General features: G+C 42.4%; 1 protein-coding gene across 2 annotated transcripts in view; it reads left to right on the top strand.

Moving 5' to 3' along the window:
* The window catches only part of ALG5 (ALG5 dolichyl-phosphate beta-glucosyltransferase), a 30,932-nt gene extending 17,150 nt beyond the window's left edge, over positions 1-13,782 (top strand). Inside the window, exons 5-10 of one of the 2 annotated variants that reach the window (XM_056561943.1) lie at positions 385-477; positions 1,142-1,255; positions 4,811-4,870; positions 6,459-6,610; positions 10,592-10,677; positions 12,454-13,782. In XM_056561943.1, coding sequence (XP_056417918.1) covers positions 385-477; positions 1,142-1,255; positions 4,811-4,870; positions 6,459-6,610; positions 10,592-10,677; positions 12,454-12,569 — 621 coding nt within the window. In that variant the 3' untranslated portion in view covers positions 12,570-13,782. Of the gene's footprint in view, positions 1-384; positions 478-1,141; positions 1,256-4,810; positions 4,871-6,458; positions 6,611-10,591; positions 10,678-11,507; positions 11,605-12,453 lie in introns of those variants that run through there. The other variant, XM_056561944.1, reaches the window with a different exon arrangement.
* The last annotated feature ends 347 nt before the right edge of the window (positions 13,783-14,129 follow it).

Raw genomic sequence — 14,129 nt, 5'->3', positions numbered from 1 at the left:
CGTCATAGAGACTTGTTAAATTACATTTTAAAGGGTAGTTAGTTAAACCTATAGTTGACACATTTGTTTTCATAGTACATAAAAAATTGCTCTTGTGAAGAGTGTAAATCATTATCTGAACAATAGAGAAGGACTAGATGACCTGTTTCCAGCCACAGATCCCCGTCTCCAGTCTCTTTACTGTGCATTGTTGTTTGGCTGATTTTAGTAATGGTAAAGAGTAAGTGTACAGAATAAATGTTTCCCCTTTTTTATTTGTGTAGTTAGTCCTGACAGTGATTTAATTAGATTTATTTTGTACTAGTGTTGGCTTTGACTTGTTGACTTGACAGTCTGTTTTTTCTTAATGTATTTTTATCTTGTTGTTTTCCATATTCCGTTCAGGTCGCCTTGAACTATTCCAAGAAATATGGAAGTGATAAAGTTCGGGTGTTGACACTAGTGAAGAATCGAGGCAAAGGTGGAGCTGTCCGGATGGTGCGCTTATGTGTATTTTCTGTAGTTTTTAACCAGTTGAAATCAGATTTTAGGTACTATAAGGGAAGGCATTGTAAGGGACGTGTCTAGATTTCCTAGAGAAGGTTGTAGATCCATGGATTTATCCTTAGCCTAAATCTGGCAGTCCGGATAACGTTAAAGGATATAAGGCTGCACTGCATGGGTGCCTTTTTTTTTTTTTTCAGTCTTTCAAAGAGATATATATATCTATATATAAATATTATAATGTGTGTGTTAATATAACGATATTCCTTATTGTGAATACCAGTGAGTGTTATTAGGGACGTGAATCATGTTCAAGGGGTGCAAATATAAAGCTTATAATCGCACCCCTTTAGTAGGAGTGTGGTTAGAAGCTTCATATTTGCACCCCTTGAACATGATTCACATCCCTAATAACATCCCCTAGTATTCACAATAAGGAATAAAGTTCCCACCCATCTGACTATTCACTGAAAACCGCAGATAGTAAACCAAATAGTAAAACCACATACCTTGAGAACTGGGTGGGGGTTCCATTAAGAAACATGTTATGTAGTTTAACTATCTTGCTGTAAGTCATGTGGTCAAAGTTTAATACTTGGGGGGCGTCAATACAGTAATAGTTGTGTTACCATGAGCAGTTTACATTCTTATTTTGCAGGGAGTTCTTTCATCAAGGGGAAAAACTATATTAATGGCCGATGCAGATGGAGCTACAAAGTTTGCAGATCTAGAACATGTGGAAGCTGGACTAAACAGCCTGAAACCCTGGCCAGTAAGACATCCATTGTCCTTACAGTTCACATTTAGGAAGCATTCTGTTTACTGCACAATTGTGGTGACAAGGTCTACAGCTGCGTCTTTACATCCATGAACCAAGATCTTGCAGGTTGTCAGTGCTTTTGGTATAGCCATGCGTATACAAATATGCTTTTATTATATATGTAGTCAACAAACTGTGATCCCAGGTGTGTATGTTACAAAGATGCCGCACTTTGAGTGCAGTTACATAAGCTGTAGGAACTGATGAAGCATATTTAACTTTTTTATCTGTAGTGTAAAATTTACACATTTTCCCTAAAGTACACTTCCAGTTCAGCAGCACCTCCAGACCAGTGTTGTATGTTGGTTTTGTGCTGTTGGTTCATGATGTGGCATTCCCCTCCATCATGAATTGTGCCCCACACAGCTGTGCACTAGCAATGGCTGGCCACAATAAAAAATGCACTCTATTGGTGGCAAGACCAGGTGAGGTTACATAATACAGACAGACATGACATGGAGGAGATTTATTAAAACATGTGCAGGTACTTATAGTAACCAATATGATTTCTTCTTTAATTTTTAAAAAGGCCTCTGAAAAATGAAAGAAGCAATCCGATTGGTTCCTATGGGTAACTTAGCAATTATTATTTTTTTTTTTTATCTACACGGTTTTGATAATCTCCTCTGTGGTGTATCTAGGATGCATACAGTGTGGTGTAGATACACAGAGCTATATATGTACATTGAAACTGGTGAAGAATGGCATTTAAGGGGTACTCCAGGAGAATATGCCCAGGCAAAACAAAACCTTCCTCCTGCCCTCTGCCCCCCACACCACAAGGGGCCTCCAATCGCCTGCTCAAAGGGGCAGATCTTACCTCCGAGATCTTACCGCAGAGAAAGTTAGATGATATGTAAGAGGGAGTGAAGGCAAGCTGGGTGTCCAGAGGAAGAGCGAAGGCTGCGATGAGCACAAGTTTAAAACTTCCCCTTCCTTCCTCCTGATTCCTCCCCCTTTCTTTGAACTAATGCCCTAGGCCTGGGCCTTGTTGGCTTAGTAGTAAATACGCTTCTGCTCCAGCCCTGTCGAACTCAACTGCGTTGCCTGCATTCTTAGATTAAAGGGGTACTCCGGTGGAAAAAATTTTTTGTTTAGGTCTTTATAAGTGAACTGGTGCCAGAAAGTTAACAAATATCTTTAGCAGCTTTTTAGCAGCTGTATGCTACCAAGGAAATTCTGTTCTTTTTTTATTTCTTTTTTGTCTTGTCCAGTCTCTCTGCTGACATCTCTGTCAATGTCACGAACTGTCTAGAGCAGCATAGGTTTGCTATGGGGATTTTCTCCTGCTCTGGACAGTTCCTGATACGGACATCGGGTGTCAGCAGAGATCACTGTGGACAAGATAAAAAAGAAATTCAAAAAGAACAGAATTTCCTCTGTAGCATACAGCTGCTAAAAATTACAGGAAGGGTACAGATTTTTAAATAGAAGTAATTTACAAATCTGTTTAACTTTCTGGCACCAGTTCATAAAAAAAAAAAAACTGAGTACCCCTTTAACGACGAAGGACGTAAATGTACATCCTGGTGAGGTGGTACTTACCGCACCAGGACGTACATTTACGTCCTAAGCATAACCGTGGGCATCAGAGCGATGCCCCGGATCATGCGCGGCAGGTCCCGGCTGTTGATCACAGCCAGGGACCAGTCGGTAATGGCAGACATCCGCGATCCCGCAGATGTCCACCATTAACCCCTCAGATGCCGTGATCAATACAGATCACGGCATCTGCAGCATTGCGGTCACTTAAATGGATGATCGGATCGTCAGGAGCGCTGCCGCGGCGATCCGATCATCCAGCACGGCAGACGGAGGTCCCCTCACCTGGCTCCGCTGCCTTCCGGGAGTCTTCTGTTCTGATCTGCCTTCCCGCAGACCAGAGCAGAAGATGACCGATAACCCTGATCAGTGATATGTCCTATACATAGCACTGAACAGGATTAGCAATCGAATGATTGATATAAATAGTCCCCCATGGGGACTATTAAAGACTAAAAATAAAAGTAAAAAAATTTTTGAAAAACCCCCTCCCCCAATAAAAACGTAAATTGTCCCATTTTCCCTATTTCACCCCCAAAAAGTGTAAAAAAAATAAAAATAAAATAATAATAATAATATAAAAATTTTATATACATATATGGTATCGCCGCGTGCGTAAATATTTGAACTATTAAAATAAAATGTTAATGATACCGTACGGTGAACAGCGTGAATGTGAAAAAACTAAATAGCTCCTTAAAGGGGTTCTCCCTTGTTTATACTGTTTTTTGTTATTATGTTTGTGTGTTATGTGTGTATAAGTATGTGTTTTTGTATGTGTTGTGATTATGTATATATGTATTTTCTTACCTTTTGTGAAGATCCGGAAGCTGGACCCTTTTTCTTCCACTTGCTTGCTGTGCACCTCGGCCTCCGCCATGTTGTGTTCGGTAAGTGGGATGTCGGGGGGTGTGTTCTTGCTTCTGTCCTTCCTATCTTCTGACGTCCGAGGCAAATCTTTTCTTCCTGTTTCTTCCGTAGCTCAGCGAAGAATCTGCGGCCTCTTCCGGCGCATGCGCAGGTAGTTTTTTTTTTACCAATACAGTTTTTTTGTCTAATTGACAAACTGTCTGCGCTTGCACGAAGCTACGCTATTAGCGTAGACCTAACGCACGCTACGCTGTTAGCGTAGCACTTGCGTACTCGCGCATGCGCAGTTTGTCAATTTAAAAAAAACAACAACTTTATTGGTAAAAACAAACAAACTTACATGCGCATGCGCCGGAAGAGGCCGCAGATTCGTCGCTGAGCCACGGAAGAAACAGGAAGAAAAGATTTGCCTCGGACGTCAGAAGATAGGAAGGACAGAAGCAAGAGCACACCCCCCGACATCCCACTTACCGAACACAACATAAGGTGCACAGCATGCCAGTGGAAGAAAAAGGGGCCAGCTTCCGGATCTTCACAAAAGGTAAGAAAATACCTATATACATAATCACAACACACATAAAAAAACACATACTTATACACACATAACACACAAACATAATAACAAAAAACTGTATAAACAAGGGAGAACCACTTTTAAGGCCCAAATGGGCTGCATCCTTAAGGGGTTAAAGACCGACAGGGTTAATGCATGAAGCCACCACTAGGGGCAGTTTACTGAAAAATTTTACACACCTCCTATTGAACTCGTAATTCAGTGTTTACCAATCAGGGCATCCAGGTTGGAATACACTGCGGTAATCAGTTTAAGCTCCAACTCTAAATGTTAGGCCCATGTTAACACACAAATATCCAGCTAGAGTTTACATTCAAGGTCTGCAGCGCTTTGTATTATTATACAGGTACAGTATTTTATTTTAGAAGCTTGATATAATTCTTTAGGGGTATATTGCAGTACCAAGTCTGTGCCTGTGGCTTTACTTTGTGCAAGAGTCTGATACACATGTAGTTTTGTGTCTGAACTGGATATAATTTTCCCAAGTGATAAAATGTCGTCTGCTTTTTTCCGTGCACCAGGATAACCTGGCAATATCATGCGGATCACGAGCTCATCTGGAGAAGGAGTCTATAGCAAAGGTCAGCATCTGTATCCAGCTCAGCTATTAAAGAGGTTCTCCAAAGATTATCACTTATCCTCTGAAATTGCATAGTAGCAGTTGAGCATGCCTGCCTCCACTCACTCGGGGGACCTCCATTCTTATAGAAGTTCCAGTGGTCAGAGCCCCACTCATTAGTTACACGTCACCTATTTGGAGGTTTGGTAATATGTTATAACCTTGGGGTAACTGCTTTGATAATGTTAATGGTATCATTCCTGATCAAAGTAATATGTTGCAGCTGTTTATAGCAGCTCTTGTTTTTTTTTTTTTTCTAAAGCTGGTGAGTAATGGCCCAAGACCTATCAGTGAAACTGGGCAAGGGGACGCTAGTGAGACCACCTGCTGGACCCCCTGCCCCCATTTTCCATGACTCAGTTTAAAACTACTTTTTCCTCTGGAAACGCACACAGTGTTTCAGATTAAATTGTGGTTGTTCGTGATCATGGAGTCTGTCAGGATCTGAGCAGTCTGTGGTTTGGGCAGCCAGACGGCTGAAGATATTTGATGAAACTTGGTATATGTTGCTTATATGTCAACTAAAGATATAGGATAGTTAAATGAAAGGGGTATTCCGGGCAAAAACATCTTATCCCCTATCAAAAGGATAGGGGATAAGATGTCTGATCGTGGGGGGGCCCGCTGCTGAGACCTCCCCACAATCTCCCTGCAGTAGCCTGAATTCTATGCATAGCTGCATCTGCAGTTTCGGAAACCACCGGGCTTCCGAGACTGGGACGTGACATCACGCCACGCCCCCTCCATTCATGTCTATGGGCGGGGGCGTTACGGCCCCTACCATAGAAGTGAATGGAGGGGGCGTGGCGTGATGTCATGTCCCCATCTCGGAAGCCCGGCGGTTTCCGAAACTGCAGAAGCAGCTACGCATAGAATGCAGGCTGCTGCAGGGAGATTGCAGGGGTTTCCAGCGGCGCCCCCCTGCGATCAGACATCTTATCCCCTATCCTTTTGCAAGGGTCGGGGTTTTTGTCTGAAATCCAGTGCAAGTCTATGGGACTTTGGGTACCTTACTACACAAGCTCCATGTCTTCAGGTGAATGTGTCGGTCTGGCTTTCTAGCAAGGGATATGAGGTGGGATTATGAGATCACGATATGAGGTCGGTATATTAGGACAGGATATGAGGTGGGGTTATGAGGATAGAAGGCTTTCCCTCTTCCACAAGGTTTAGGCTCCTTTCATACTAACGTCTTCGCCCGGTAAGTGATGTCTGGAGAACAATTTGTGCATGACATGTCTTTTTCTCCCGCTATCCTTGGCTGCAATAACGGGACTTATAACGGACGTTAGAGGAATCCCATTCAAGTGAATGTGATAATTTTTGCCCGTTAACTCCCGTTATGCTCCGTTACAATAATGGACGTTAATGGCAGCCAAAGTAGGGAGGGGAAATAAAGCCATTAACGTCCATTTACAACGGAGCAACTTTATAGTGTAAATGAAGCCTTAGTTAGCAAGACCGGGCAACGCTGCGTACTGAGCTAGTCAAGCTATAAATCTACAAGACAAGTGATTATCCTGCTAATATTATCCACATTTATTCCCCAGCGCTCTGTCTTCAGAACCTTTCTCATGTATGGCTTCCATTCCCTGGTCTGGTTCTTGTGTGTTCGGGGGGTTAGGGACACACAGTGTGGATTCAAGCTGTTTACAAGAGAAGCTGCTGCTCGCACGTTTACGGCCCTTCATGTTGATCGTTGGTAAGTTCTCCTATTTTCAAATATTATATCATTTGTGCCAGTCTCCTTAGTTCGGTCTTAAATGTTTTAACACCTATTAGGACAGGTCATTTAAATTTAATTTCTAGGAAAATTGCCTTAAGGGTAGGCCAGTATCCCATCCAACTCTGCACCCCAACTGATGCTCAGATTGAGATTTCGGTGGCATTCTGTAACTGCTTTGGCCTTGTGTTTTTTTTTTTTTTTTTTTTTTTTTAATAGCTGGTGCTATACATTTGGTAACTGCTGTTCCTTGTGTCCTTGTAGTCCAGTGCCAATCACTTGAATGGGACTGATCTCCCCATGGTCTCCTCGGTTAGCTGATTGTGGGGATGCTGGGAGAAAAGTCCATCAATATTTAATGGAGATCTGCTGTGAAATAAACTTATCCCATATCCATAGGATAGGGAATAAGTGTTTGATCTCTCGTACGGGGCCCTGGCATTGCCCCGCTGTGCGTCGGCTAATCCGTGTGTCGTCGAGCTCACTAAGAGATACATGGAGGGGGCGTGTCGGCCGTGGCGTCCTTCTGTAGCCGACCACCTCCTGCACAGGGAGCTGTGGTAGAGACGGGGCCCTGTGCAGGAGATTGCGGGGAGTCCCAGCGTTCGGACCCCACACAATCAGACACTTATAACACTTATCCCCTATCGACAGGATAAGGGATATCACTACAGATTTCCTTTAACCCCTTAACGACGCAGGACGTAAATATATGTCCTGGTGAGCTGGTACTTAACGCACCAGGACGTTCATTTACGTCCTGTGCGTAACCACGAGCATCGGAGCGATGCTAGCGTCATGAGCTGATAGCAGCCAGGGACCTGCCCTTAATGGTGGACATGTGCGATTGCGCGGATGTCCGCGCGGATGTCCGCCATTGCGCGGATGTCCGCCATTAACCCCTCAGATGCCGTTTTCAATACAGATCACAGCATCTGCAGCATCGCGGTACTTTGAATGGATGATCGGATCACCCGCAGCGATCCGATCATCCAGCATGGCAGCCGGAGGGCCCCTCACCTGCCTCTACTGCCTTCCACGGGTCTTCTGCTCTGATTGAGCAGACCAGAGCAGAAGATGACCGATAATACTGATCAGTGCTATGTCCTATGCATAGCACTGAACAGTATTAGCAATCGAATAAATAGACTATTAAAGTGTAAAAATAAAAGTAAAAAAAAAAAATGAAACCCCTTCCCCCAATAAAAATGTAAATTGTCCCATTTTCCCTATTTCACCCCCCAAAAGTGTGAATAAAAAAAAATGTTATATACATATTTGGTATCGCTGCATGTGTAAATATCCCAACTATTAAAATAAAATGTGAATGATACTGTACGGTGAACGGCGTGAACGTTTAAAAAAATTAAAAAAGTCCAAAATGGCTGCTTTTTTCATAACATTTTCTTCCAAAAAAAAGTAATAAAAAAAAGTATTAAAAGTTTTATATAAGCAAATATGGTATCAATAAAAAGTACAGATCACATCGCAAAAATAAGCCCTCATACCGCCGCTTATACGGAAAAATGAAAAAGTTATAGTTCTTCAAAATAGCGGGATTTTAAACATACTAATTTGGTTAAACAGTTTGCGATGTTTTTTTTTTTTTGTGCAACAGTAATAGAAAAGTACATTATCATGGGTATCATCTTAATCGTATTGACCCAAAGAATAAATAACACATGTCATTATTACCGTAAATTGTACAGTGTGAAAAGGAAAACTTCCAAAATTTGCTAAATTGCGGTTTTCTTTTTAATCTCCCCACACAAATAGTATTTTTTTGGTTGCGCCATACATTTTATGGTAAAGTGAGTGATGTCATTACAACGGACAACTGGTCGTGCAAAAAACAAGCCCTCATACTAGTCAGTGGATGAAAATATAAAAGAGTTATGATTTTTTTTTTGTAGGCGAGGAGGGAAAATGGTCTGAGTCCTTAAGGGGTTAAAGGGTCCTCATGGATTAGAAAAACAGAGCTAATTTCTTCCAAAAAAACAGCATCACTCCTGTCTCCAGGTTATGTGTGTGTGGTATTGCAACTCACTTCTATTGTAGAGAATGGAGTCAAGTTGTAATACCACACACAACCTGAAAACAGGTGTGGTGCTGTTTTTGAAGTAAATTATCTGTTTTTCTATTCCTGAACAACTCCTTTTAAGTCGCATAAAACCCTTTAGAGCAAGATTGGATTTTTAAGACCTTTTTTTTTTTTTTAACATGGGGACACTGCAAAAGTGTCTATTGTTATATGGCTGAGTTTAAACCCTGACCGATGGCTAGAATGAGCCAAGAGATATCTGTGCTAAGTGCTTAACCCTATAATGCAAGTCTATGAGACTGTCTCACTCAGACACATACTAGTGATTGGGACATATCAAAAGTTTTTTGAAAACTCAACATCCTACTAGGGTATCTCCATGTACCTAATATAATACAAGTTGCCCCAGATGGGGGGGGCTTCTCTAATGGTGGGTCTTCATGCAGACTGGGTGACTGAACAGCCAGCCGAAGTTTCATAGATTTATTTTTATCTTTACTAGGAAATTGTTAACATTCCCCTTCTCTGGGATTAGCATGTGTGAGTATTCTCTAAATATTAGTAACCTTTCTGTCTCCAGAAGTTGACTTGCAGTCTTTAACTAAACATTGGTGTATTCAGACATCCTGCTCTGTACACTGATCTTATGTTAGATATAGTAACTGCAGCTGTGCTCTTCTTGTCTCAGTGGATTCTATGCAGGTAACCCTAAGATTATCTAATAGTATAATTACTTCAAAATAACATTTTACAATTAGCATGATTTTACATAAGGCTGGGTTTCCCAACCCGTGTGCCTCCAGCTGTTGCAAAACTACAACTCCCAGCATCATGTGGGAACACAGGCCAGTGGGTTCTTGGACAAGTGTTTTTGGACTAGTGTTTCCCAACCAGGGTTGCTCCAGCTGTTGCAAAACTACAACTCCCAGTATGCCCAGACAGCCGTTGGCTGTCTGGGCATGCTGGAAGTTGTAGTTTTGCAACAGCTGGAGGCACACTGGTTGGCAAACACATTGACACAAGGAGTAACTTTAAGAAATTAGTCCCCCCCCCCCCCCCCCCCCCCCCCCCCCCCCCCCCCCGAGCCCTTCTCCCAGCTTTTTGCATTGATCAGTGGGAGTGAGAGCACTCAGACCCTTACCGTCTCTGACAGTGACACTTTAAATCTAGATACATGTTCTATTTATTTATTTATTTATTTATTTTTTTATTGTACATTTTTACATAAATATACATTTTTTTATTCAGTTTTCGGCACAGGATAATGAAGCAGCCATCCTGACTAGGCTGCCTTTAGCAGCACTTAGAGAGATGCTTTACAGCAGCTACATGGACCAAAGAAACCTGTAGTCTGGAGCTCGCCCATTTAGTGCCTGTAGGAGATAGTTGTAGGCATGCTCTATGACCTGTGCTGAGGTCATTGTGCAAGTAGGGGGAAAATGTGAGCTTTGACATCCCCTAATGTGACTAGAGGACACCCTGGGTTATCTGTATGTAGATATTACCTTTCATTCTTTAATCCTGCCTGTGATCATAATGGGGAGACTGCCAGAAAGGGATCTTGACAGAACAGAAAGTCTATTGTCGAAACTGAAGTTAAAGGATACAAAAATCTTTACAAATAAAGATAAAAATATAAAAAATTGTATTTAAATGTAATTTTATGTATATTATGTTGCGCAGCCTACATGGTGCTTGTTTGTCCACTAGACAGATCGCTCTTGTGATGCAGCCACGGTGAGCCCACAGGGTGCGCTGACCTTCTCATCTATGTAGTTGACCTTCCTTTTTATAAGAAGACTATTCTGAACAGATAAACCACTTGATTTGTAAATGGCCTCGGCACAGAGCAGTGATGACATCTGCAGTAGCTCCTGTAAAGCTCAGATCAATATATACTGTATCTCCTGTTTGTGCAGGGCGTTTGATGTGGAATTGCTATATATAGCTCAATGTTTAAAGATCCCGATTGCAGAAATTGCAGTAAATTGGACAGAGATTGAAGGTAAGATGAATTATACACCATCCACTGCTGATCTGTTGTACTGTAGTAAATACATAGCTAAAGCCAAGAGCTTCTGCAGAATCATAATCTTATGATTACATGATTAAAGTAGATCTCGCTGACTTTTCTTATTTATGGTTCTTATTGTATTCTTTTAATCAATGATAGACAACTGTTTGCTGAGCTCAAAAGGCTCGATCTATCCTGCATCTGGGCTGCACAAATGACTGCTGGATCGTTTATGTGGCCCTTAAACTGTATAATTATTGGCCGCACAAGGGCGGGGCAATGTGTGACCAGTAACAATTTTATTGGCAGCGCAAAACATAAAGTAAGCCGACAAAAAAAAGTTACTGCTTTGTCGGTTGATTGCTGCCCCTTACACAGGTGGATTATCAGGAGTGAGTTTTTGTAGGGATGCTCTTTTTCCAAACAATCTGCCCATGTAAAAGAGCCTTAAAGGAGATACTGTATTTATCGGTGTATAACACGCACTTTTAAAACTTAACACGCACTTTTAAAAAATCTGCCCTAGCTTTTAATCAGCATCTCCCGCACTATCCACCAGTACCTGTGGATAGTGCGGGAGAAAACAAGTGAGTTTTACTTTTAATTTTCCCTACCTCCCCCCTCCCTCATCATTCCCCCTTTCCCGGCTTTTTATAGTTTTGTTATTTTCCTTACCTGGCTGCACTTCGGCAGGTCAGGTGGGGGGGGGGGGGGGGGGGGGGGGGGGGGTCTTGCGGGCTGCGGTCAGTGAAGCAGATGAGTGACGTCCTCTGCCGGCTTCTCTGCACGGCATCACTGACGTCACTTTTCATTTCCTGTAGTTGCCGCCGAAAAGTGACATCCCTGATGCCGCACAGAGAAGCCGGGAGAGGACGTCACTCATCTGCTTCACTGACTGCAGCCCGCAAGACAGCCGAAGCGCAGCCAGGTAAGGAAAGGGGAAGAGTGGTCTTCAACCTGCGGACCTCCAGATGTTCTAAAACTACAACTCCCAGCATGCCACTGGATAGGAGGAACATGATGGGGGGATGATGAGAAGGGGAAATGATGAGGGGGGGGATGAGATGGGGGGGGGGGAAATGATGAGGCGGGGAATGATGGGGGACATTATGAGACAGGTTGGGGGGGATGATGAGGGGGAATGATGGGGGACATGATGAGACTGTGGGGGGATGATGAGGGGGGAATGATGGGGGACATTATGAGACGGGAAAATGATGAGGGGGGAATGATGGGGGCATGATAAGACAGGGTGGGGGGATGATTGATGAGGGGGGTATGATGAGACAGGGTGGGGGATGATGAGACAGGTGGAAATGATGGTGGGGGGAGGCACTAAATACTTAATGTCTGTATGGCTAGTGGTGGTCTATGATAGGGGGAAATGATGAGACATGGGGGGGATGATGAGACATGGGGGGTGGCGTTGAGAGGGGTAAATGTGGCACAGGGACTGATAAAAGGGGAGGAATGATGTGGCACTGGAGGGGACGGGACCAAACTGAGGTGCAGAAGAAAACTAAGTTGGGGGGGGATGATGTGGCATTTAGCCAGTCATTTATTTTACATTTAATTTTTTTTTAACTTAAATTTCCCTGTTAAAATGGAGGTGCGTGTTATACGCCGATAAATACGGTATATAATGTACAAAAACGTATCCCCTAACAGCTGGAGAGGCAAACATTGGGGAACACTGCTTGATCTGTCAAGTCCATCTTGCTTTGTAAAGTATTTTACATTCCTTAATATTTGTTTTTATATATACAGGATCTAAACTGGTGCCTTTCTGGAGCTGGTTGCAGATGGGAAGGGACCTCCTTTTTATACGCTCGCGCTATCTCACTGGTGCCTGGAAGTTGGATACCAATAGAAAATTAGATTAACATCATTCTAGGTTTTAGAATGATGTATTGAAAAACAAAGAGTCTGAGAAGCATCCGGTTTCAGGGATTAACTTGGCTTGGGAGGTCCACGTTGATAAGGGACAATATTTTTTGGTGTAATGAAACAAACTGGTGTTTCATAAACTTTGGTGGTAGAATACTCGTTCGATGGCTGTACGTTATTACAGCTGGTCTGACGCCCACATGAGGGGATGAATCCTTCTATTCAAGGACCATTCTGTACAAGCTGTACGAGTAATTTTTACAGCGTTACTGGCATTAAAAACAACTTTTGACATGTCGATCAGACGTATCTAAAGTTGTTGATCATGAGTTATTAGCCAGGGGTGCGGGCGGCATTGTGCTCAACTCCCCGACCGGCTGCGAGATCAGTTTCTCTGCATAGACTTTCATAGAGAAATGGATGGCTATTACAGCCATTCCAGGAGCGGAGCTCAATGTTGCCCCATTCCCCAGGCAATAACTCATCACCACAGCGAGTCTCAGGAGTAAGACACAGTGCGATCAACAACCTTTAAAATGTTTGATCAACAAGTCAAAAGTTGTTTTTAATGACCATAAAATGTCTTCAAATGGTTGCGTTTTTTTTGTTTGTTTGTTTTTTTAAACACAACTGAAATTTAGCAAAAATACATTCATGTGTATTAAAAATCTCTCCTTTTACATATGTCTCAACGATTGTGCTTTACATGTATTGCAAAAAAGTTTCATAAAAACAAAATATCTTGTTTTGCTATGCAAAGGAATGTTTGTTTCTTCGTGGGATATTCAGTGTTTTTTTGTTTTTGTTTTTTTTTTTTTAAATCTTGCCTAAGCAGTTTTTTAATATCATTTAGTGATATGATTTATGGCAGGGCCAATGGACATTCAGATGAATTGGAGATGCTTCTGGACATTCTATGTGAACTTGTCAGGTCATTCTACAGAGAGGAGACTGATCTTCTGTTAATGGTAGCAGATCCAGTGTTATCTATATGCTGGTGTCACCTTTCACTGTACTCCTAAGAATAAAGCAATGGAAATGATCTGTACAGAACAGAAAGTTTCAGCTTAATTAGACCTAGTGGCCAGAAAAGATATTGCAAGATTTCAGGATTTATTAAATATAGATATTAAAATAGAAATTGAAAAAATAATTCTCTAAAAATACAGCAAACATAAATCTGTATTAAATGGGTATTTTCTAAAAACACATTTCCTTTTTAAAGGGTTTTTATTTTTTTTATTTTAATTTTTTTAACCCCTTAAGGACCAGGCACGTATGAGTACGTCCCTGCGCCCTGGGTCTTAAGGACCAGGCACGTACTCATACGTCCGTGGGAATTTCGCATCCCGCCGGGCGGGTTACGAAACCGGACTCCTGCTGAAATCGTTCAGTAGGCATCTGAGGCAAACGCCCCCTCCCCCCATGTCGGCGATCGCAGAAAATCGCATGTCAATTCAGACATGCGATTTTCTGCTATTCCGGGCTGATTGGGTCACTGGTGACCCGATCAGCCCGGAAAATAGTGATGATCTGGCCTGTCAGTGACAGCCCAG

The sequence above is a fragment of the Hyla sarda genome, chromosome 2 (assembly GCF_029499605.1).
Source record: "Hyla sarda isolate aHylSar1 chromosome 2, aHylSar1.hap1, whole genome shotgun sequence".
NCBI classification, from domain to species: domain Eukaryota; kingdom Metazoa; phylum Chordata; class Amphibia; order Anura; family Hylidae; genus Hyla; species Hyla sarda.
This window is presented reverse-complemented; position numbering and strand designations above follow the sequence as displayed.